The sequence below is a fragment of the Caretta caretta genome, chromosome 23 (assembly GCF_965140235.1).
Source record: "Caretta caretta isolate rCarCar2 chromosome 23, rCarCar1.hap1, whole genome shotgun sequence".
Taxonomy (NCBI): domain Eukaryota; kingdom Metazoa; phylum Chordata; order Testudines; family Cheloniidae; genus Caretta; species Caretta caretta.
Window position 1 is genome coordinate 13,084,310 of NC_134228.1, and position 23,133 is coordinate 13,107,442.

At 62.1% G+C, this 23,133-nt stretch overlaps 2 protein-coding genes across 2 annotated transcripts; both read right to left on the reverse strand.

Moving 5' to 3' along the window:
- Nucleotides 1-440: 440 nt before the first annotated feature.
- On the reverse strand, nucleotides 441-10,316 carry CYTH2 (cytohesin 2). Its single transcript, XM_048832491.2, has 12 exons — nucleotides 10,172-10,316; nucleotides 8,702-8,849; nucleotides 8,430-8,496; nucleotides 8,066-8,184; nucleotides 7,699-7,779; nucleotides 7,167-7,279; nucleotides 6,766-6,914; nucleotides 6,427-6,538; nucleotides 4,094-4,170; nucleotides 3,656-3,727; nucleotides 2,420-2,574; nucleotides 441-2,082 (listed from the first exon to the last, which is right to left on the reverse strand). The coding sequence occupies exons 1-12, from the start codon at nucleotides 10,188-10,190 to the stop codon at nucleotides 1,995-1,997; spliced, it is 1,200 nt and encodes a 399-aa protein (XP_048688448.1). The 5' UTR covers nucleotides 10,191-10,316; the 3' UTR covers nucleotides 441-1,994.
- A 3,641-nt stretch (nucleotides 10,317-13,957) lies between these two features.
- Nucleotides 13,958-22,899, reverse strand: KCNJ14 (potassium inwardly rectifying channel subfamily J member 14). The gene is made up of 3 exons (XM_048832498.2): nucleotides 22,673-22,899; nucleotides 15,509-16,234; nucleotides 13,958-14,535 (listed from the first exon to the last, which is right to left on the reverse strand). Exons 2-3 carry the CDS (start codon nucleotides 16,133-16,135, stop codon nucleotides 14,002-14,004), a joined length of 1,161 nt encoding a protein of 386 aa, XP_048688455.2. The 5' UTR covers nucleotides 16,136-16,234; nucleotides 22,673-22,899; the 3' UTR covers nucleotides 13,958-14,001.
- Nucleotides 22,900-23,133: the final 234 nt, after the last annotated feature.

Below are 23,133 nucleotides of genomic sequence, written 5' to 3' on the forward strand. Positions count from 1 at the left end.
CAACAGCTGGGGGCCGGGGAGAGGCCCTTGAGAGTCTGCTGCCCGCGCAGCTTAGAGGGAACGTAGGTCCCTGGCTAAAGAGCCCCACGCCCCAGCACCCGGCCCCCGCCGCTGGCTGGAGGCAGGGGGGACGGACAGAGGTCAGCCAAGCTCATGGTGCCACGGGGTGCTCAAATCCTGAAGCCACCTGCATCATCCAGCCCCCCAGCTCAGTGTAATAGAACCCAGGAGTCCTGGCTCCCCGCCACCCCCCTGCTCTAGCCACTAGGCCCCACTCCCCTCCCAGAGCCAGGATAGAACCCAGGAGGCCTGGCTCCCAGCCCCAAACAGGGTTTAAGCTGCTGCTGGTGCCAGGCCAGTTCGGTGCCCTTTCCCCATGCTGGCCCTGGATGTCTGATGCCCTGAGTGGATACCCCCCAGACACCCAGCGGCCCCCTGGCTGTACTCAAGACTGTAGTGTTTTTATTCCGTTGAAAGTTGCATCCATTAAATCCTTAAATAACAATTACAAAAACCTGAACCCGCCCTGGAATCCCGTGGCAGGCCCGGGGCTGGCGCCCGCCCCTCTCTGTCCACACCAGCGCCTGCGGTGGGGTGAAATCCCCCTGCGCCGGGAGGAGGCAGCAAGTCCGGGGGGTCCCAGGTGTGGGAGGAGATGGGTCCCGCCGGCTTGGTCCTGTTGCCACGCAGTTGCCTCTGGGAGCCGACGATCCGGGGGTTCCTCCCAGGACGCCCTGCGGGGGCTGAGCCAGAAAGGTGGGGAGGGGGCCCAGGGATTGGTCCTGGTGCGGGGGCCCCACATCTGCTCCCGGCGGCGCCAGGCCAGGCTTTCCGACGGTGCCTCGCGCTCGTGGCAGGAGAGTAATCAGAAGGACGGGATTCCACAGCAGGCGAAAGCAAAGGGCTTTCGACCTCAGGGGGCGCTCCCCAGCCCCCCCCAGTCCGTAGTGTACGTTCCTGGAGCCCAGAGGGGGTGCATGGAAATAGAGGGGCTCCAGATGGACCCCAAGCTCTAGAGCCAATAGTGTATACATGGGGGTAGGGGGGGCTACCCCCCGTTGGGAAGATTTAAAGATGAGCTGGTGAGGGGCAGGCCACGGGGCGGGCTAAAACTCCCCCTCCACTAGCTGCCCCGAGGAGGGAAGAACTTCAGTTCCCCCTGCTGGCTGCCAGGGGGCGCTGCAGAGGGCCCGTTGGCATTGCCGGTGGGGGGAGGGGGGGAGGAATGCCCCCCACCCCATGCCTGGCATTGCTGGAATACGCGGGGGGGGAAGACCCCAAAGACAGCAGCGCAGCTGCACCAGTGCACCATGGGACCCCGCTAGCCCCTGGTGCTGAGCGCCATGGTGGGAGCACAGCATGGGGGGGAAATTCCCAGCCAGCTGGAAGGGAAGGGGCGGCTGTCTCAGGGGTTGCTAGGCAAGAGCTTATTGCATCTCGGGGCTAATTAGTGTAGAGAGGAGCTTGGCGTCAGCCAGTGAAAATCCAGAGACCCGTGAAGGAAAGTGCTGAGGATACGGAGTCAGGGCCAAGCCGGAGTCACTCCTGTTTGCAGTGGGGGCAGGGCCAGATTCCAGAGTCCCTCCTAATTGCAATGGGGGCAGGGTTGGATTCTGATCTCGGCTCCCTCAGGGTGGATCTGGAGTCACTCCTGATCAGAACCTGCTGCAAGGTCCTGAGCCCAGGGCATGGCAGAGGCCCCCGGCCCAGGCTGCAGCCCCCACGGGCGAGGAAGGGGGTGCTGGCCCATGGTACCCAGTGGCTCCTGGAGAGGGGCTGTATCCCAAAGTAGGGTCCCTGGGGGGAGTGGGGGTGGGGAAGACAGATCCGGCTGGCGGTGCACACAGATGCTGGGGGAGGGGAAGTCAGTGCTGCTCTGTCCGTCTGTCTGTCCGTGGCTGGGCCCCCCCTGGCCCAGGGGGGTGTCAGTTTTAGAGGCGCCCAGGGAGGTGGGTTGGGGGGGCACAGAAAGGCAGCCTGCTGGCCAGCCCAGCTCACGCCTGCTCCTGTTTCTTCTTGACTGAGATGCGCTTCTTGCGGGCGGCCAGCATCTCGTAGAAGGGGTCCACGCTGACGGCAGCCCTGTGGGGAGCGGGGGGTCAGTGGGGGGCAGGGAATCTCGCTGCAGCCAGGTGCCTGCGAGGGGGAGGCTGAGACAGACCCCTGGGCTTGGGGGAGTCACACCATGGGGGCCGCACGGCCCCTCCACCATTGCCGGGAATGCCCCTGCCCGCACATGCCCTGTCTCCCCCCGCCACCAAATGGGATGGATCAGACTTCACCTGCCGCCACCCCCCCCCCCCCATCACAAGCTGGAACCATCCACCCACAATACCCTGGGAAGGGGTTGGGAGCCAGGACCCCTGGGTTCTATCCCCAGCTCTGGGAGGGGGTGGGGGCAGGTGGGGGTGCTCCTCACTTGATGGATTTGATCCATTCGTCCTTCTCCTCCTGCGTGGGGGCCGAGATGCGATAGACCAGGTGGTTCCCTTCCACCACCCGCCCGTCGGCCTCCGTCTTGCAGGCCTTGATCAGCTGGCCCTTGTTGTTGGGAATGTACAGCTCAAAGCAGTTCTGGGGGGAACGGGGGGAGACAGAATCAGCCACGGGCTCAGGTTGCGTCGATTCCCCCCACCCCCTCCCCCCAACCCCAGGAACGATTCGCCTCCCCCAGTACACCCAGGGATGGGCTCAAGCTCTCAGCGGGCTCAGGCCACATCGGTCACACCCAGGGATGATTCCCCCCAGCCCGCAGCGATGGGCTCAGGCTCTCGGCAAACTCAGGCAACGTCAAGTCATTTGTGCTTGAAATGAAAGGTTGGAGTTGAGAGCACAATGCGGGTGGAGCCTGATCTACAAGGGTCAAAAGCTGCAGGAATGGATGGAGGAAAGAAGGGGGATGTGGATGGAGGTGGGGGTGCGTGCATGGATGGATGGAGGGAGGGAGGGGGGGAAGGGGCGTAGGATGGACGGGGGGTGTATGAATGGATGGAGGGAGCGAGGGAAGGGGGGAAGGTGCGTGGATGGATGGAGCGAGGAGGGAGGGATGGGGAAGATGCGTGGATGGATGGAGGGAAGGGTGTGGATGGATGGAGGGGTCAGGTGCGCAGATCGATGGGGGGAGGGAGGGATGGGTAGGATGCACGGATGGATGGAGCGAGGAAGGGAGGGATGGGGAAGACGTGTGGATGGATGGATGGAGCGAGGGAGGGAGGGATGGGGAAGACGTGTGGATGGATGGATGGAGCGAGGGAGGGAGGGATGGGGAAGACGTGTGGATGGATGGATGGAGCGAGGGAGGGAGGGATGGGGAAGACGTGTGGATGGATGGAGGGGCGGGTGCGTGGATGGAGGGAGGGAGGGGGAAGATGCGTGGATGGATGGATGGATGGATGGATGGAGAGGGCGTGGATGGATGGAGGAGGCGGGGGCGTGGATGGATGGAGCGGAGGAGGGATGGGGAAGATGCGCGGATGGATGGAGGGGTGGATGTGGATGGATGGAGGGGGCGGCCGCGCGGATGGATAGACAGGAGGAGGAGGAGGAGGGCGGCCATGAAGGAGAGGATAAGGACAGGCTGACGAAGGACAGACAAGGTGAATATCGGGGGCAAGAAGGCCCTGAGGGGTGGGGGAGCAGGGGGCGCTGCACTCACCGGCTTGCGGGGGTCCTCCACCTCCCGGATGCTCAGGTTCTCCAGTGGGATGATCCCCCGCGGCTCCTTGTCCTGAGTGGGGAACAAAGCTGGAGTCAGGGGAGATGAGGAGCGGCCTGCGGGACTCCCTGCCACTGGCTACGGAGCTAAGTGGGGAGAGCTAGGGAGCCCCAGGCCCAGAAGGGCGAGTGGCAGAAGCCCCTGGGTTCCTGCAGGGGCTGTCTGTGGGGCCCAGCCCAACCCCATAGTGACTGGGGGCAGGGGGCTCACGCAAGGGGCAGGCGATTCCATCACTGACCACTAGGGGAGCGCTTGGGTCTTCCTCTGAAGCCGGCAGCGCTGGGCATTGTCAGAAACCAGGTACCAAGGAGGGGGGGTGGGGGGGGGGCCTTGTGGGCGGACCCCGTGGGGGCTGCTCCGGGGGGCTGGGGGGCTCACCGTGGTGTACTCGAAATAGTACAGGCAGTTGTCCGTCAGAATGAACCAGCGTCTTTTCCATGTTTTCACGCGCCCGCCTGCAGGAAAAGCAGAGATTGGGGGCTCAGTGATGGGGGCTTCTGGGGGGGCAGCTATCGATCCTGTTGGGCCGGTCCACCCAGGGGCAGCGTGAGAAGAGGACCAGGCCTGCCCCAGGGCATGCTGGGATAGACACAGTACCCTCGCCTGGGCACATGGGGGGGGGGGGGGGGGAGACAATTTCAGGCATAAGACCCCACGCAGCTGCCCCTTGACTCCAAGCGGGTGACCCGCAGGGCGGAGGGAAGCCTGAGAAACTGTTGTCACTGGCAGAACTCTCCTCCCAGAGCTGGGGAGAGAACCCAGGAGTCCTGGCTCCCAGCCCCCGCCCCCCCACTCTAACCACCAGGTCCCATTTCGGGGGACCCCGTGTGGCACGACTGTCCCTGAGACAATCCCTCATCCGGGACCTTTGCAACCTGTGCGGAGATTCCAGGGGGCTTCCGGCAACCCCCCTGCCCTCAAGGGGCCAGACCCGCCCCCCCGCACCCAGTTCCAACACTCCGGGGGGTCAGGCGTTGGGGCGAATCTCTACTGCGGTGATGCGGCCCTAACGGGGCGAGGCGCTATTTGGGGCTGGGATCCCCACCCCCCATTCCAGCAGCGGCTTCCCCCTCCGTTACCTACCTCCTGGGGAGGAACGGTGAGACCCGAGCACAAGTGGCATCAGCGGCGTGGGGGGGTGGGGGTGGGGGGGCCGTGGGGGGCGGGAAGGAAAACGGGGGAGGGAGAGAAAGAAAGAGGGGAGCGGGGGGAAGAGAAGAGAGAAGAGAGAGAAAGAGGAAAAATCAGTTATATCAATGTGAGGAGGAAAAAACACGGTCAAATAACACCCCTGCCGCAGGGATCAGCGCGGAGGGGGGGAATCTCGGGGAGGGGGGAGGGAATGTCCTTTTTGCTGGCTGTGGGGGGCCACAGGGGTTTGATACACAAAGCGAGGGAGTGGGGGGGTGGGAGGGCTCTGTCCAGCTTTTCCCTGCGAGGGACAGCACCCATCGTCCCGGATGGCCATTCCCTGCCCCGGGGGCTGGGGATAAGATTAAATAGGTCCCAGGAGTCCTGGAGCCCGGCACTCACCTCTAACCCGCAGCTCTAACCACTAGCCCCCCACTATCCTCCCAGAGATGGGAGGGAACCCAGACGTCCTGGCTCCCAGCCCCCTGCTCTAACCACTAGCCCCCACTCCCTTCCCAGAGCGATGATGGAACCCAGGCGTCCTGATCCCCAGCCCCCTTCCTGGCTCCTGGGAGCTGATCCCTGCTCACCCCCCTCCCAATAGCTCTCTGCTGCCCCCTAGAGGCAGCAAGGGGGTCAGGCCTCAACCAAGGTCCATCCAGGTCTGTACCCACCTCCCTTCCCCATCACCCCCCATAGATCCCTCCGCCTACCCCCCCACCGCAGCGACCCTCCCAGTCTCCAGAACAACCCCACCCAGCTTTGGACACCTCCCCCGTACCCACCTGTGACCCCAATCCCCCCAAATACAGCCTGTGCTTCTGACTGAGCTGCCATGGGGTCCGTGTGACCCCCATCCTGACCCCTCATGGCCCCGCTAGTCTGGGAGGCACCTGCCTTGAACCTGGGGGTGCTGTGAACTGGGATCCCAATGCCTTGGGGGTGGGGGGCTCCCCCTATAGCTGTGTAGCGCCCCCCCGGAACACTCAAGCCTGGGCGGGGGAATTGAGGGGCGGGGTGGTGCCCTCAAAGGCCCCGTGGGGAAGGAAGCAGAGTCAGACTCAGGTGGCCTAGGGGAGGCCCAGCGAGCGGGGCAGGGACAGATGGACACAGACAGGGGCCAACTGAAGGCTGGAGGGGTGGGGGGAGGGGACCCAGGAGCCCTAGCTGAGGCCGGGGTAGGGGGCAGACCCAGGAGCCCTAGCCGGGGGAGATGGGGGGGCGGACCCAGGAACACGAGCCAAGGCCGGGAGGGAGCAGGCGGACCCAGGAGCCCTAGCCGAGGCTGGGGTCTGCGGCGGGGATGGACTCAGGAGTCCTAGCCGAGGCTTGGGAGGGGATGGATCCAGGAGCCCTAGCCAAGGCCGGGGTGGGGGGACGGACCCAGGCATCCTAGCCCGGGCTGGGCGAGGTTGGGGGGCGGGTATTATTCCTGGAGCTGCGGAAGGAAGGTCGGTGCTTTGAGGACACAGCGGGAGGTCGGTGGGACACAGAGAGAGGAGAGCGCAGAGGCATGCAGAGATCGCGGGGGTGGGGATCGGGGAGTGTAGGGGTTCGGGGGGGGGGGTCCCTGCTCTCACCCAGCTTCAGCAGCCAGCCCTCCCGGTCTGGATTGAAGAACGTGTGGGTCAGGTCGTTCCCATCGTCCTCCGGGATCTTGAACGGCTCATTCCGGATGCTGTCGTACAGGTTCTGGGGGGGAAGGGGGTGGAGTCAAAAGAGGCCACGCCCCACTCAAGGGGTGCAGTCAGAATAAGGCCATACCCCCAACGACAACAGTCAGAGCCCATACCCCTTTTCCTGAGGGGTGGAGTAAGACAAGCCACACCCCGTCCTCACCAGCAGGCCAGACCCATGGGCCCATGTACCCCAGTATCCCGCCCCCCGGATCAGACCCCCGCCCGGTATCCCGCCCTCACCCGCAGCAGCTCCTCGGGCAGGTCGCCCCCGTCGTTGATGCCCCGGTTCATAGTGATGAATCTCTCCACCGTGGGTTTGTCCCGCACGTTGGGATTGTGCAGACTGGTGTTCAGCATGATGACGGCGAAGGAGAGCACGTAGCAGGTGTCTGGGGGACGAAGGGGGGACGGTAGGAGGAACGCACCCACTAGACCCCACCCTCGTCCCAGAACAGGGAGAGAACCCAGGCGACCTGGCTCCCAGCCCTCCCCTCGCTCTAACCACTAGCCCCCACTCCCCTCCCTGAGCTGGGGAGAGAACCCAGGCGTCCTGGCTATGAGCCTCCCCCTGCTCTAACCATTACGCCCTACCCCCTTCCCCGGGTCGGGGAGAGAACCCAGGCGTCCGGGCCCCGCGGTACCTGTGGACTGGAAGACGCCGGGGTTGCAGAGACAGTAACGCTGGGCGAAGGCCTCCATCATGCGGTCGATCTTCTGGGCCTCCCCGGGCAGGCGGAAGCTCCATAGGAACTGCCTGGGGGGGGGGGGGGGGGGGACGTAAGTAGGGGACCCGCACCAGCCTCCCCACCCCTGGGATAAAGGGGAGGGTGAGCTGCCCCCCGAGCCCCCTCTCCCCGATCCCGCTCTGCCCCCAAACCTTCCCACCCTCCCCCTCCACATCCCCCTCCCCCAGCCCCCCGATCCCGCTCTGCCCCCAAACCTTCCCACCCTCCCCCTCCACATCCCCCTCCCCCAGCCCCCCGATCCCTCTCTGCCCCCAAACCTTCCCACCCTCCCCCTCCACATCCCCCTCCCCCAGCCCCCTGATCCCTCTCTGCCCCCAAACCTTCCCACCCTCCCCCTCCACATCCCCCTCCCCCAGCCCCCTGATCCCTCTCTGCCCCCAAACCTTCCCATCTTCCCCCTCCACATCCCCCCCCAACCCCAGCTCACCGCAGCGCCTGCACCAGGTTGAGGTCAGTGAACTCGTGCAGGTCGACGAAGGCGTGCAGCACCGCGATGTTAAAGTCCTCCCTGCGGGGGGCGGGGCCGGGGTCAGAGGTGAAATACCCTCCCCCACCCCGGTCTGTCCCCCTCCCCATGAGACAGAACTCCCAGAGCTCCCATCCCTGGCAGAGCCCAATGGCTGCAGCCCCTACCCACAGGCCCACACCCCCCCCGGCTAGTCCCTGATGCCCCCCCCCCCAACACAGCTAGTCCCCAATGGCTCCACCCCCGCCCATCTCCCCCCGGCTAGTCCCCAATGGCCCCAGCCCTTCCCTTCTCCCCCAGCTAGCCCCCGATGGTCCCGCCCCCTCACCTCTCCCCCAGGTAGTCCCCGATGGCCGTCTTGTTGAGCCCCTCCCCCTTGTAGAGGAACCGGGCGATCTCCTCCGGCGTGTTGTGCAGCAGCTCATTCTCCACCAGGAACTGGATGCCCTGTGCCGAGGACCAAGCGAGTGGAGTCAGGTGCCTGACCGCACCCCTTGGCTCCCAGCCCCCCGCCCCAGCCATCACCTCCCCTTCCACCGGGGAAACTGATGCACACGGAGGGAAAGGGACGAGACATATAGCTCAGGAGTCCTGGCTCCCAGCCCCCGCTGCTTTGCCCACTGGCCCCAACTCCCCTCCCAGAGCTGGGATAGAACCCAGGCGTCCTAGCTCCCAGCCCCCTCCCCTCTTACCTTTTTAGGATCCATGTTGAATTTCTTGCGGCCCATCCCTATCTTCCGGTTCCTCTGAAGGGTTTTGCTGTAGGTTGGATGGAGAAAAACCACAGGATTCAGCACTTGGAATAGCCCCAGCAGCGTACAAGTCCATGGTGGGGCAGGGGCTTGGTATACAGGGGCCCAACGCTGAGATGCGACCCCTCTGGGGTGGGACATGGGGGCTGGGTATATGGGGATCCCTCGCCCGGCGCTGGGACGCAGCTCCTCAGGATCAGCACATTCATTACCTGCCCTCATTCGCCTCCAGACCTTCCACCTCATTCATGGCCTCGCTCAGCTCATCCCGCAGCCGCTGGATTTCCACCAGCAGCTCTTGTTTCCGCCGCCGGATGTTCTCCAGCTCCAGCCGCTCCTCGGGGGTCAGGTCCGGGGGCACTGGGATGGAAACCAGAGGTTAGCCTGAGGCAGGAACCCCCTGTTCTAGGAGCGAGGGAGGAAGCGGGATGCATGTGAGTGTTTCTTGAATTTCATGTGACACCTGCAGGGTGAGGTGGGCAGAGGGGCTGTTTATACAGGGATCCCCTGCCCAGTGCAGAGACGCAGCTGCCATAGGGGGCAGATGGGGGGCATGGCCAGGGTGCCCTGCACTGCAGCTATTTCCTGCCCCTGCAGGGCCCATAGGGAGCGGTATTTTTACCAACATGGTTAGACCAGCGCAAAATCTGTGCAAGTTCCAGGCCTTAGCTGTGGCAGGAGGCTGAGAGCTCAGGTTTAGTTGCCTTCCGATGTGACGTCCCAGGGCCTTCCAGGATACCAGCCCCGTCCCATTGTTTATTTGCAGTGCAGGACCACTGCAAGCCCCAGCCCCGGGCCCCACGGCGCCAGGAGCTGTACACGGGTATGTATTATTTGGATCCTGTCGGCCCCTGGGAGCTCCAGCCCCGGATCAGGCCCCACGGCGCCAGGAGCTGTACGGGGGTATGTATTAGTTGGATCCTGTCAGCCAGGGGTTGTACAAACACAGAACAAAGCCCCCTGCCCCAAGGAGCTTCCAATTCATAAATGCTGCTAACAATCCGGGGGGGCGGGCGAAGGACAATGCCGGGGGGGGCAGGGGAGTCAATGGAGAGGGGTGGGCAGGTGGGGAGCAAGTGGTAATGGTTCAGTCCGACACCACCCTCCCCATAGGGGAATAAATGGTTCAGCCCAACCCTTTCCTCCCCACCTCCCCCCAAAAAGGAACCCACTCTCCATTATGAGCATTGGTACAACCCAGCTCCTCCATAAGCAAGAGAATGGTATCGCCCAAACACCGGGAATGGTTCAGCCCAACCCCCCTCTTCATTTCCGGAATGGCACAGCCCAACCCTCTCCTCATTCCCCCTCTGGGAGGGAATGGTTGAGCCCAACCCCCTCCTCAACCCCTCCCACTCTCCATTATGGGAAGCAATGGTACAGCTCACGCCCCATAAGGAAAAGAATGGCACAGTCCAGCCCTACACTGTAAGGGGGCAAGCTACCCATTCGGGGTGGGAATGGTTCAGGCCACCCTTCCCCCCCCCATTAAGGGGAGGAATGGTACAGCCCTGCCACCCCCCCACCAGCAAGAGAATGGTGCAGCCCAAACACCCCTACAAAGGCGGGAATGGTTCGGTTCGCCTAACCCAGCCCCGCCCCCCCCAACAGCCAGCCGTGAATGGGCGGGTCCCCGGAATAGTATGGCCCGCCCCGAGAGTGGTACAGTCCCAGGCCCCTACCATAGACTCCGTCCTCCATGGCGCCCGCACCGGCTGCCGGGGCTGCTCCGGCCCCTCGGCTCGTCCCGTCTCTCCTGCCGCGGCGGCGGCTGCTTCCTCCTCCCGCAGCCGCCCGGCCCGGCACTGAGGAGAACGTCCCGCCTCCTTCCCCAGAACCAACCAATGGGGGAGCGGAATGCCAAGAAACCCGACCCCTGCCCGCTGGGGACAACCAATGGGAGGCGGCAACTCCCGTCTGAACCCGTCAGCTTGTAAGAATGATAGATAGAACAACCAATGGACTCCAGAGGTTTGGTTAAACTCCGCCCACTTCTGAGATTGAGATGTAGATCGACCAATGAGACCCCGCAACGAGTTCAACAGCCTGCCCTATTAGTTATTGACATTCAGACCGGCCAATCAATGCCTAAGATCCAACAGGCTCACCCCCTTGGTTAGATCGACAGCTCAAGCAGCCAATGGGAGTCCGAATAGTCATAATTCACTCACTTTGGCTGTCAATCACTATAAATGACAGACAAGCCAGCCAACAGAAGATCGAATCAGCCATTCCCTGGCCTCCGCCCCTAACAGTGTCCAGATGACAGATTTGAAAGAGAACAATCTGTTACTAAGGGCCTACTGGGGCCTTGGCCGTTGCTAAGGGCCTATCTTTATGAATAATTAATCAGTGTATCGTGAATATTAATGATCCCTTATTAATATTCAGCGTACAGGTGGCATGAGCCCTGCCCCCCCGACCATCCAGGGACCCCGTCACCAGGGCAACCCGGTGTCCCCCTGCGCCCCCCCGGGCCCGGCCCCCCCGGCTACACGGACAGAGACAGACCCCCCCAGTGACACCCCATAACCCCCCTCTGCCCCATAGACACCCCCAGTGACACCCCCATAGCCCCCCCTCTGCCCCATAGAAACCCCCAGTGACACCCCCAGTGACACCCCCTCCCCCACAGACACCCCCAGTGACACCCCCATAGCCGCCCCTCTGCCCCATAGACACCCCCAGTGACACCCCCATAGCCTCCCCCTCTGCCCCATAGACACCCCCAGTGACACTCCCATAGCTGCCCCCCCGCCCCATAGACACCCCAGTGAAACCCCAGTGACATCCCCTCCCCCATAGCCACCCCCATAGCCACCCCCTCCTCCATCCTCCACCCCATAGACACCCCCATGGACACCCCCTCCTCTGACCCATAGACACACCCCCAATAACACCCCCTCCCTCCTCTGCCCCATAGCCACCCCCTCCCTCCTCCACCCTCTCTGTCCCATAGAAACCCCCATAGCCACAGTCTCCCTCCTCCACCCCATAGCCACCCCCTCTTCCCCATAGCCAGCCCCATAACCACCCCCTCCTCCCTTCTCCACCCCGTCTGCCCCATAGACACCCCCATGGACAGTCCCATAGACAGCCCTGCCATGTGCCCGTGAGGCCACCAGGGGGCGATCTGATCTCACTTGCGGGGGTCTCTGCGGGCTCCAAGGGGACCAGCCGGGAACCTAGCTTAGATCCAGGGGCCCCGTCTACCCCCTGGGCTGGGAAAATGGGGGTGAACCCCCCCCAGCTGCAGCTGCCTGTCCCTGGGCTATTCTGAGAAATGGCTATTTTGTGGGGGGAGGCAGAGCTCCCAGGGGTCTGAAATGACTCGGGGCTGGGGTGGGGGGGCGGGGAGGACCACTGGCAGAGCTTTGGGGTGGGGAAGGGCTGGCCTAGAGGGGGGCTGTGGGTGGGAATGAGGGGCACCGGCAGAGCTGGGGGGGCCTAGCGGGGGGCTGTGGGTCGGGAGTGAAGGGCACTGGCAGGGGCAGCTGGCAGCATCTGGCTGGCAGCCTGTGCCCCCATCGCCCTGCCAAGCCCCGTGTCCCTGATGACGAGGGAAGGACCAGGCTGGATGCCCAGGGATGGAATTAGCAGCTGGGGCTGGGGGGGGCTGGGGGAACAGCTGGCCGTGTCCCCCCCCCCCAACACACACTAATCCCCATCTCTGATCTCCTGCCCTCAGGCTCAGGAGGGGGGAGGGCTGGATTTGGACCGGGTCCCTTTCCCCGGGGTCACCCCTTGTTGCGGGGTGGGCCCTATCAGACAGCGCCGCCCCTCCCCCCATCCCATGACCCAAGATTAGGGGCACTCGAGGGGTTATTTTGGGCCTGCCCCTTATCGCCCGGACAAGGTGTGAGAGAGTTGCCCGCGGCGGCGCCGGGCAGGGGCTGGAGTGGGTGCTGAGCACCGAGGTCCCCACACCCTGCCCCATGGATAGCCCGGGCTGGGGGAGGGGGATTGGCCCGGGCTGGGGGGACGGCGGGGGGGGGGGTGGAAGGAGCCAGGCTGGGCGGTGTTAATAGGGCGCACTCTCCCCGGCTCGGGGGCCGGGATTAGTGATTGAAACTCTGTCAGCTTTAGCTGAGCTCCCAGACCTCCTCCAGCTTCCCTGAAACCCTCCATCAGCCCTCCCTGCATCCCTCCATCATCCCTCCTTCCCTCTCTCCCTCTCTCCATCATCCCTCCCTCCCTCCATCATCCCTGCGTCCCTCCCTCCATCCCTCTATCAAACCTCTCTCCATCCATCATCCCTCCATCCCTCTGTCCATTATCCCTCCATCATCCCTCCATCCCTCTGTCCATTATCCCTCTATCATTCCTCCCTCCCTCCCTTTATCATCCCTCTATCATCCCTCCGTCCATCCCTCTATCATTCCTCCTTCTATCATCTCTCCATCCCCCCTCCATCCTGTCTGTCATCCCTCCTCCATTCCTCAACTCTCTCCAAACTTTCCATCACCCGCCCCCCCTCCCGCCGGGAATCTCTATTTCTAGTAAATGGGTTCTGCTGCTGGTTATTTTGGGCATCTGAGTCCTGGCCAGGAACCACCTGAACAGCCCCCGCCCGCCCGCTGCAGGGCTGGGGAGAGGGGGGTCCCTGGGGTGGGGCTTCTGGGGGGGCAGCGTTGGCTGATGGTATGGGAGGGACCCTGTGGGGGCAGCGTTGGCTGACAGGGGAATGCAGGGGGGCAGCGTTGGATGACAGGGTTTGGGGAGTCCCTGGGGGGTAGCATTGGCTGATGGGATGGAGGGGTCCCCGGGGGGCAGCATTAGCTGACGGGGTGGGGAGGGTCCGGGGGGGGGCAGTGACACCCACCAAACCCCGTTCACCACCCAATAATCAGACGGAGCCAATTTCCCTCTCCAAATCCTCTTTATTTCTGTGTCACCAGTTGTCGCTTTGGGGCCATGTGGGGGGACAGACAGGTGGACGGACAGACAGGCGGAGTCAGGATCTGCCCAGTCAAGCTGGGGCTGCTCCTTCCATCCCAGCCCCAACAACTAGCCCCCAACGTCTGCCCCTCCAGCCCCCCAGGAACGGACCCCCCCCAACAAACACCACCCGGAAACTGACCCCTCCCACACCCCAAGGAACTGACTCCCCCAAAAGCCAGTTCGCCAGGAACAACCTCCCGCCCAACAACCAGGCCCCCAGGACCTTCCCAAAACCCAGCCCCGAGAAACTGCCCCCCAACACCCAGCCCCCTAGGAATGGACCCCCCAACAACCAACCCCGGGAACTGCCTCCCCAGCCCCCCAAGAACTGAACCCCCCTGACACCCAGCCCCCCAGGAACTGCCTCCCAGCCCCCCACCAAGAACTGACCCCCAATAGCACCCAGGAGCCAACCTCCAACCCCCAAGGGAACTGCCCCCCAGCCCTTCCAACACCCAGAAACTGACTCCCCCAACCTCGCCTCCCCCCCAGGAACTGACCCCCAACCCCTCTCCATCCAGCCCCACGGAGCGGCGCCCTACGAGCCCCCTTCCCCGCAGGGGCCGTCCCATCACGTCTCCGTGGCCCCGTGGCCGCCCCTGGCCCCGTCCTCCTCCTCCTCCTCCTCCGGCTGCTGCTCGCGCAGGGCCAGCTCGTTGACGTAGCAGAAGGAGGCGCGGGGGGCGCCGGCGGGGCCGGGGCCGGGGCTCTGCTGCCCCAGCTCCCGGGCGCTGCAGCGGGGGGTGCCGGGCACCGGGTAGGTGCGGTGGAAGTGGTGGAAGTCGACCTGGTAGCGCCCGCGGTGGCAACGGGCCAGGACGGGGGCGAAGCAGTGGCCCCAGAGCAGCTCGCCGGGCAGGTAGGAGGTGCGGCACTGCGTGGTCATGGCTGTGGCCTCCACCATGCCTTCCAGGATGGCCACCAGCTCGAAGTCGGCCCGGGCCAGCTGGGCCGGCCCCAGCCCGTAGAAGGGGCTGGTGTCGTCGATCCGGTGCACCACGGTGAGGGGCGAGACCAGGAAGAGGCGGTCGGTGCCGCTGTCGAAGCCCACGTCCACGTCCCGCTGGTCCAGGGGCAGGAACTCGCCCTCAGGGGTCACGCGGGGCTGCGGGGTGGCGACGGGGTGGGTTAGTGATGGGACGGAAGCGGGGAGACCCACCCCCCACCCCGTCAGCTCCCCGTCCTCGGCCACTGGAGCCGTATCCCTGCACGCTTCGGCCCCCTGACCCCACTCCCCTCCCAGAGCTGGGGAGAGAACCCAGGAGTCCTGGCTCCCAGCCCCCTCCCGCTCCAACCACTAGACCCCACTCCCCTCCTAGAGCTGGGGAGAGAACCCAGGAGTCCTGGCTCCTAGCCCCCTCCTGCTCTAACCACTAGACCTCCCCTCCCTTCCCCTCCCCTCCCAGAGCCAGGGAGAGAACCCAGGAGTTCCAGCTCCCAGCCCCCCCCCCGCTCTAACTACTAGATCCCACTCCCCTCTCAGAGCTGGGGAGAGAACCCAAGAGTCCTGGCTCCTAGCCCCCTCCTGCTCTAACCACTAGACCTCCCCTCCCTTCCCCTCCCCTCCCAGAGCCAGGGAGAGAACCCAGGAGTTCCAGCTCCCAGCCCCCCCCCCCGCTCTAACTACTAGACCCCACTGCCCTCCCAGAGCCAGGGAGAGAACCCAGGAGTCCTGGCTCCCAGCCCCCCCCAGCTCTAACCACTACACCCCACTGCCCTCCCAGAGCCGGGGAGAGAACCCAGGAGTCCTGGCTCCCAGCCCCCTTCTGCTCCAACCACTAGACCCCACTCCCCTCCCAGAGCCGGGGAGAGAACCCAGGAGTCCTGGCTCCCAGCCCCCTCCCGCTCCAACCACTAGACCCCACTCCCCTCCCAGAGCTGGGGAGAGAACCCAGGAGTCCTGGCTCCTAGCCCCCTCCTGCTCTAACCACTAGACCTCCCCTCCCTTCCCCTCCCCTCCCAGAGCCAGGGAGAGAACCCAGGAGTCCCGGCTCCCAGCCCCCCCCCCCCGGCTCTAACCACTAGGCGCCACTCCCCTCCCCGAGCCCTCGTCCCCCCCCACGCCCGCCGGCCCCCACCTGCAGCAGCTGGGCGCGGACGTGGGCCTCCACCAGGTGGCTGCGGCGCAGGTTGGCCACGCGCCACATGAGGCAGAGCTTGCCGTCCCGCAGGGCCACCACGGCGCAGCGGCTGAACAGCAGCGTCTGGTTGCGCTTCTTGGGCCTGGCCACCTTGGCCACGACGGCCCCCAGCAGGAAGGCGTCCAGCAGGCAGCCGGCCACGCACTGCAGCCCCACGGCCAGCACGGCCGCCGGGCACGCCTCGGTCACGCTGCGCGAGCCGTAGCCGATGGAGGTCTGGGTTTCCAGCGAGAGCAGGAAGGCGCCCAGCAGGCCGGTGACCTGGGTGAAGCAGGGCGGGCGCGGGGCGGGCGCGGGGCCCAGGTCGCCGTGCAGGGCGGCCACCAGCCAGAAGGCCAGGCCGAAGAGCAGCCAGGAGAGCACGAAGGCCAGGGAGAAGAGCAGGGCCAGCCAGTGCCAGCGGGCGTCCACGCAGGTGGTGAACAGGTCGCCCAGGTACCGCTGGCTCCTCTCCCCCAGGTTGACGAACTCCACGTTGCAGTGCCCGTCCTTCCTCACGAAGCGGCTGCGGCGGGGGGGCCCCCCGTCCTCCTCCTCCTCGTCCCGCAGGGGCTCCGGCCCCATGGCCCGGGAGGCCCCCCCCGCCACGGCTCGGTGCCTCGGCGGGCGCGGGGCGGTTAGCGGGAGACGGCGGCTCGGGGCGGCCCCGGGGTCCTGCCCAGCCTGGAGGGGGCGGGGGAGAGAGAGATGGAGGGGCAGGGTTGAGGAGAGGGGGGTCGTGGGGCTCTGGGGGGGGATGGCAGGTGGCCAGGGCAGGGGTGTGACATGGGGCATGGTGCCCCGCTCTCCCGGATCAGCCCCATCTATCCCGGTATCCTGCCTGCCAGACCCATGGGCCCATCTACCCCGGTATCCCGCCCCATCGCTGCCCCCCTGGATCAGTCCCCTGGGCCCATCTACCGCAGTGTCCTGCCCCCTCCGTGCCCCCTGGATCAGCCACACAGGCCCATCTACCCTGGTATCCTGCCCCCCTGAAACTGGTCCATGGGCCCATCTACCCCAGTATCCCGCCCCTTCCCTTGTCTAAGAGGGAATCAACAGACAGAGTCAGGGAGAGAGGTGTGGGATGGGCTTAAACAGGAGTTTGCGGGTGCACAGAATAGTCCCTGGGGGGTTCTGAGAGCTGTGGAGGGAAAGAGGCCCCAGAAAAGGGAGGGGTTTTGAGAGACACCCCCCGCCCCAGGACCCCATGCTCAGGTCTGGCTTCCTAGGGTGTCTTCCCACAAAAGGCAAATTTATCCCCACCATCGCCATCACCAAGCAAGGACATGGTTCAGTATAACGTCCCCATTCTCCACAAGGGGAAACTGAGGCAGGGATTTGCCTAACACCATACAGCAAGGGAGCCAGAGGTTTCCTGGCTCCCAGCCACACCCCCCCTCCACTGTCCTAACCCCACTCCCCTCCCCAAGCTAGAGGTCAGGCCCAGGATATGACTCTGCAATGAGAATTTGGCAGGGGAGAGGGGCGGACACGTGTCTAGAGACCCCCCGCCCCCTCAGCAGGGACCTGGAATTGCCCTGAGCCATTCCCCCGCCCCCACAGCCGCCACCACCCCGTCCTGTCCCCCACACTAGCTTTCGCGCAGCAGAGGGGAGGGAGAGGGTTGTAAGTGGCATTTCACAACAAAGTCAGTATCTAATCTCTGGCAAGGGATCCAGCCCCTGCCAGCCCCCTCCCCCAGTCAGTCAGTCCCCTGCCCTGGGGTCAGTGCCCCCTAGAGGAGAAAGGCCCCATGCCCCATTCCCTGCCCCCTGAGCCAGCCAGTCCCTGCCCTGGGGCCGGTACCCCCTATAGGGGAACATAAGAACGGCTATACTGGGTCAGACCAAAGGTCCATCTAGCCCAGTATCCTTTCTGATGACAGTGGCCAATGCCAGGTGCCCCAGAGTGAATGAACAGAACAGGGAATCATCAAGTGATCCATCCCCTGTCACCCATTCCCAGCTTCTGGCAAACAGAGGCTAGGGACACCATCCCTGCCCAGCCTGGCTAATAGCCATTGATGGACCCATCCTCCATGAACTTATCTAGCTCTTTATTGAACCCTGTTACAGTCTTGGCCTTCACAACATCCTGTGGCAAGGAGTTCCACAGGTTGACTGTGTGTTGTGTTAAGAAATACTTTCTTTTGTTTGTTTTAAACCTGCTGCCTATTCATTTCATTGGGTGACCCCTAGTTCTCGTGTTACGAGAAGGAGTAAATAATACTTCCTCATTTACTTTCTCTACATCCGTCGTGATTTTATAGACCTCAATCATATCCCCCCTTAGTCGTCTCATTTCCAAGCTGAAAAGTCCCAGTCTTATTAATCTCTCCTCATTTGAAAGCCATTCCAGACCCCTCATCATTTTTGTTGCCCTTCTCTGAACCTTTTCCAATTCCAAAATATCTTTTTTGAGATGAGGCGACCACATCTGCACGCAGTATTCAAGGTGTGTGCGTACCATGGATTTACATAGAGACGATATGAGATTTTCTGTCTTATCATCTAGCCCTTTCTTGATGATTCCCAACACTCTGTTCGCTTCTTTGACAGCTGCTGCACATTGAGTGGATGATTTCAGAGAACTCTCCACAATGACTCCATCATCTGGACCCATGGAAAAGAAGCCCTTGAGGAATTCCACCATGATTTCAACAGTTTCCATCCCACCATCGACCTCAGCCTGGACCAGTCCACACAAGAGATCCACTTCCTGGACACTTCTGTGCTAATAAGCAATGGTCACGTAAACACCACCCTGTACCGAAAACCTACTGACCGCTATGCCTACCTACATGCCTCCAGCTTCCATCCAGGACACACCACATGATCCATTGTCTACAGCCAAGCTCTACGATACAACTGCATTTGCTCCAACCTCTCAGACAGAGACAAACACCTACAAGATCTCTATCAAGCGTTCTTAAAACTACAATACTCACCTGCTGAAGTGAAAAAAACAGATTGACAGAGCCAGAAGAGTACCCAGAAGTCACCTACTACAGGACAGGCCCAACAAAAAAAATAACAGAACGCCACTAGCCGTCACCTTCAGCCCCCAACTAAAACCTCTCCAGCGCATCATCAAAGATTTACAACCTATCCTGAAGGATGACCCATCACTCTCACAGATCTTGGGGGACAGGCCAGTCCTCGCTTACAGACAGCCCCCCAACCTGAAGCAAATACTCACCAGCGACCACACACCACACAACAAAAACACTAACCCAGGAACCTAGCCTTGCAACAAAGCCCGATGCCAGCTCTGTCCACATATTTATTCACGTAACACCATCATAGGGCCTAAGCACATCAGCCACGCCATCGGGTCTCTTTCACCTGCACATCTACCAATGTGATATAGGCCATCATGTGCCAGCAATGCCCCTCTGCCATGTACATTGGCCAAACTGGACAGTCTCTGTGCAAAGGAATAAATGGACACACATCTGACATCAGGAATCATAACATTCAAAAACCAGTCGGAGAACACTTCAACCTCTCTGGCCACTCAGTAACAGACTTAAAGGTGGCAATTTTGCAACAGAAAAGCTTCAAAAACAGACTCCAAAGAGAAACTGCTGAGCTTGAATTAATATGCAAACGAGATCCCATTAACTTGGGTTTGAATAGAGACTGGGAGTGGCTGGGTCATTACACATATTGACTCTATTTCCCCATGTTAAGTGTCCTCACACCTTTTTGTCAACTGTCTAAATGGGCCATCTTGATTATCACTACAAACGTTTTTTTCTCCTGCTGATAATAGCTCCTCTTAATTAATTAGCCTCTTACTCCACCTTTTCATGTTCTCTGTGTGTATATATCTATCTTCTGACTATATGTTCCATTCTATGCATCTGATGAAGTGGGTTCTAGCCCACGAAAGTTTATGCCCACATAAATGTGTTAGTCTGTAAGATGCCAGAAGTACTCCTCGTTCTTTTTGCTGATACAGATGCAGCCGCTGAAGTGGGCTATAGCTCACGAAAGCTCATGCTCAAATAAATTTGTTCGTCTCTAAGGTGCCACAAGTCCTCCTTTTCTTTTTGTGGATACAGACTAACACGGCTGCTACTCTGAAACCTTTCTTGAGGGGTAACAGGTAATTTAGACCCCATCATTTTTATATGCATAGTTGGAATTAAGCTTTCCAACGAGCATTACTTTGCATTGATCAACATGGAATTTCATCTGCCGGTTTGTTGCCCAGTCACCGAGTTTCGGGAGATCCCTTTGTAGCTCTTCGCCGTCCGCCTGCGACTTAACTCTCTTCAGTAGTTTTGTATCATCTGCAAATTTTGCCACCTCACTGTTTACCCCTTTTTCCATGGGGTCCCCCCTGTCCCATTCCCCACCCCTCTGAGGCAGCTGGTCCCCTCCTTGGCCCCCACATCGAGTTTAATCTGGCTAAACTTTCTCCCTGGGCCCATCATCCCCCACTCCCCAGCTCCCAGGCCAGGGCTGAGCGCCCCATAGGTGGGGGGAGGGCAGGAAGGATGGAGCAGGGGCCAGTCTATGTCCCCCCACCCACTGCAGGAGCTTGTGGCCTGAAGCAACGGCTCTGATCAGCCGCCCCGAGTGACCAGGGCAGGGCACCTCCCCCTGGCCAGCCCAGATCTGATGGGTGAGCTAGAGGGGAGCACTTACGCTGGCATGGCTGAGGAAGGTGGGGTGCCCAGAGCCTCTGGCGTGGGGAGGGGGGACCCTGGTGTGGGAGAACAGGAGGGGGGCTGGGCATGGCGAGCACCAGCCTCACGGGCCCATCTACTTGGTACCCCACCCCCTCTCCTGGCCCCCTGGGATCAGCCCCATTGGCCCATCCACCCTGGTACTCCGCCTCCCAGGGACCCTTCTAGCCTGGGATCCCTGCCAATGGGGCTGACCCCCCCCCCCCGCCCCGCCAGGCCCCATAACCCCCGCAGTGCTGGGGAATTGGTTACGTGAGCAGTCCCCAGATAAGCCGGGCAAGTGCCCCGCGCCCCACAGCAAACGAGAACCCCACAGAGTCTCTGCTGGTCTGAGCTGGGGGGAGCCTTTCCCTGCCCCACATGTGGTGGCTGCTGGGACTGTGAGGGGCTGGGCAAGGAGCAGCTGGCACTGCAGCCCCCCCCACAGTCCCCCCCCCGCCCCTCTCATTCAGCCAGTGCCCCCCCAGAACTGCCGCGGCGGGGCGGGGGCGGGGCAGTGCCGGGAGCGGCCTCCAGGCTCTGTCCTTGAGCTGCCGGCTGAAGGACATTTAGCGAAACCAGGCCGGTCCCTGCCGGATCTAGGAGGCCCTGCCCGGCGCAGTGGGGGGTCGCGTCACGGGAGGGAGGCCCCAGGCCCCTGCCCCATCTTGAGGCTGGGGGCAGCAGCACGTTGGTGGCCACACTAAATTGGTGGTTGTATCCCCCTCCCCTGCCCCCCTGCTGGCACCCCATTGGCCTCCTGTTCCCTTCTCCCCACGGGGATCCCTCCCATTGGCCCCCAACCCCCAGCCTGCCCAGTGGATCCCTCTCCCCCCAGCTTCCACCGTCATTGGCTCCCAATCCCTGCTCCCCCATTGTCCATCCACACCCCCACACCCCGCCTCAGCCATCCATCTATCTCCATCCACCCCTCATCCATCTATCCCTACACACCCCTCATCCATCTATCCCCACACCCCTCATCCATCTATCCCTATCCACCCCCATCCATCTATCTCCATCCACCCCTCATCCATCTATCTCCATCCACCCCTCATCCATCTATCCCCACACACCCCCATCCATCTATCCCCACACTCCCCTCATCCATCTATCCCCACACACCCCCATCCATCTATCCCCACACTCCCCTCATCCATCTATCCCCACACCCCTCATCCATCTATCTCCATCCATCCCCATCCATCTATCTCCATCCATCCCCATCCATCTATCCCCATCCACCTATCCCCATCCACCCCTCATCCATCTATCCCCACACACCCCCATCCATCTATCCCCACACTCCCCTCATCCATCTATCCCCACACACCCCTCATCCATCTATCCCCACACTCCCCTCATCCATCTATCCCCACACCCCTCATCCATCTATCCCTATCCACCCCCATCCATCTATCTCCATCCACCCCTCATCCATCTATCCCCACACACCCCCATCCATCTATCCCCACACACCCCTCATCCATCTATCCCCACACTCCCCTCATCCATCTATCCCCACACACCCCCATCCATCTATCCCCACACTCCCCTCATCCATCTATCTCCATCCAACCCCATCCATCTATCCCCATCCACCCCTCATCCATCTATCCCCACACTCCCCTCATCCATCTATCCCCACACCCCTCATCCATCTATCTCCATCCACCCCTCATCCATCTATCCCCATCCACCCCTCATCCATCAAGCCCCATACTCCTCTGTCGAGCTAGCTATAAAACCTTCCTCCCATCAAAAACCTATAGTCCATCCATCCCCCCCCCACACACCTCATCCATAGATCCATCCACCCTCCCCACACATCTTCTACCTCTCCATCCATACATCCATCCCCCAGACCTGATCCATCCGTCCCCCTCCACACCTCATCTGTCCATCCATCCATCCATCCCCCACATCTCCCATATCCATCCACCCCCACACAACCCTCTAGCTCTCCATCCATCCATCTGCCACACCTCATCCATCCATCTATCCATCCATCTATCCATCATCCCCCACACACCTCATCCATCCATCCATCCATCCCCCACACACCTCATCCGTCCATCCATCCCCCACACCTCTCCATCCATCCCCACATACCTCATCCATACATCCATCCACCCTTCCCACAAACTCCTTCTAGTTCCCCATCCATCCTTCCCCCAGACCTCATCCATCCATCCCCCCACACCGCTCCCTCTAGCCATCCATCCATCCCCACACACCCGTGTCCATCTCTCTTGGGCATTTATACCTGCCTGGTCCCTGGTGGTCTCCTTGTCATCCCCAGTGGGGACGGCTCCGATCCCGCCCCATGCCCTGGGGCAGCGATGGACCTGGCAGGGGCACGGGGGGTCAGGACACCCGATGGAGTGGAACCAGCCCCAGTGCCCCTGTCTCTACCACGGGCTCCCCAGCCAGGATCCCTTTACCTGTCCGAGATCAGACTTCCCTTCATCTCTCCGCTGGTGCTGATCCCTTCCCTTCTTTCTTGCTCTCCCTCCTTCCCCCCTTTCCCCTTTCCTTGCTTTTCTCTCACTCCTTCCAGAGACTTTCTCGCTCCCTTCTTCTTGTTGAAGTCGGATGGTCTGGCTGGGTCTTGCTCTCTATCGCTGTGTCACACTCACTCGTTCCTCCCCCCGCCCTCCCCACACACACACACACGTGGGAGTTGCAGACACTTGGCCCCTGGCCCGGCCCTGGGATGAGCTCGCTAAGCTGGGGGGTGGAAGGGTGCGGCTGGGTGGGGGGGGGGGAAGAGAGGGAAGCTGCCAAGTCCCACCCCCAGGTTGAGCAGGATTGGCCACGCCAGCTGCCAGTCTGCATCTGGAATCTGGTTGTAGGGTCGCTAGAGTGAGTGAATGTGTCAGAAGAAAGAAAGAAAGAAAGAAAG

Excerpts from the sequence above, each read along its gene's own strand:
- CYTH2 (XM_048832491.2), bottom strand. Across the intron at positions 8,185-8,429 it reads TCAACATGGATCCTAAAAAG|GGCATCCAGTTCCTGGTGGA; the intron begins GTAAGAGGGGAG and ends TCCTCGGCACAG. Across the intron at positions 7,780-8,065 it reads GGGGACTACCTGGGGGAGAG|GGAGGACTTTAACATCGCGG; the intron begins GTGAGGGGGCGG and ends CGCCCCCCGCAG.
- KCNJ14 (XM_048832498.2), bottom strand. The coding sequence starts at position 16,135 with ATGGGGCCGGAGCCCCTGCGGGACGAGGAGGAGGAGGACGGGGGGCCC. Across the intron at positions 14,536-15,508 it reads TCCGCGCCCAGCTGCTGCAG|CCCCGCGTGACCCCTGAGGG; the intron begins GTGGGGGCCGGC and ends GCCACCCCGCAG.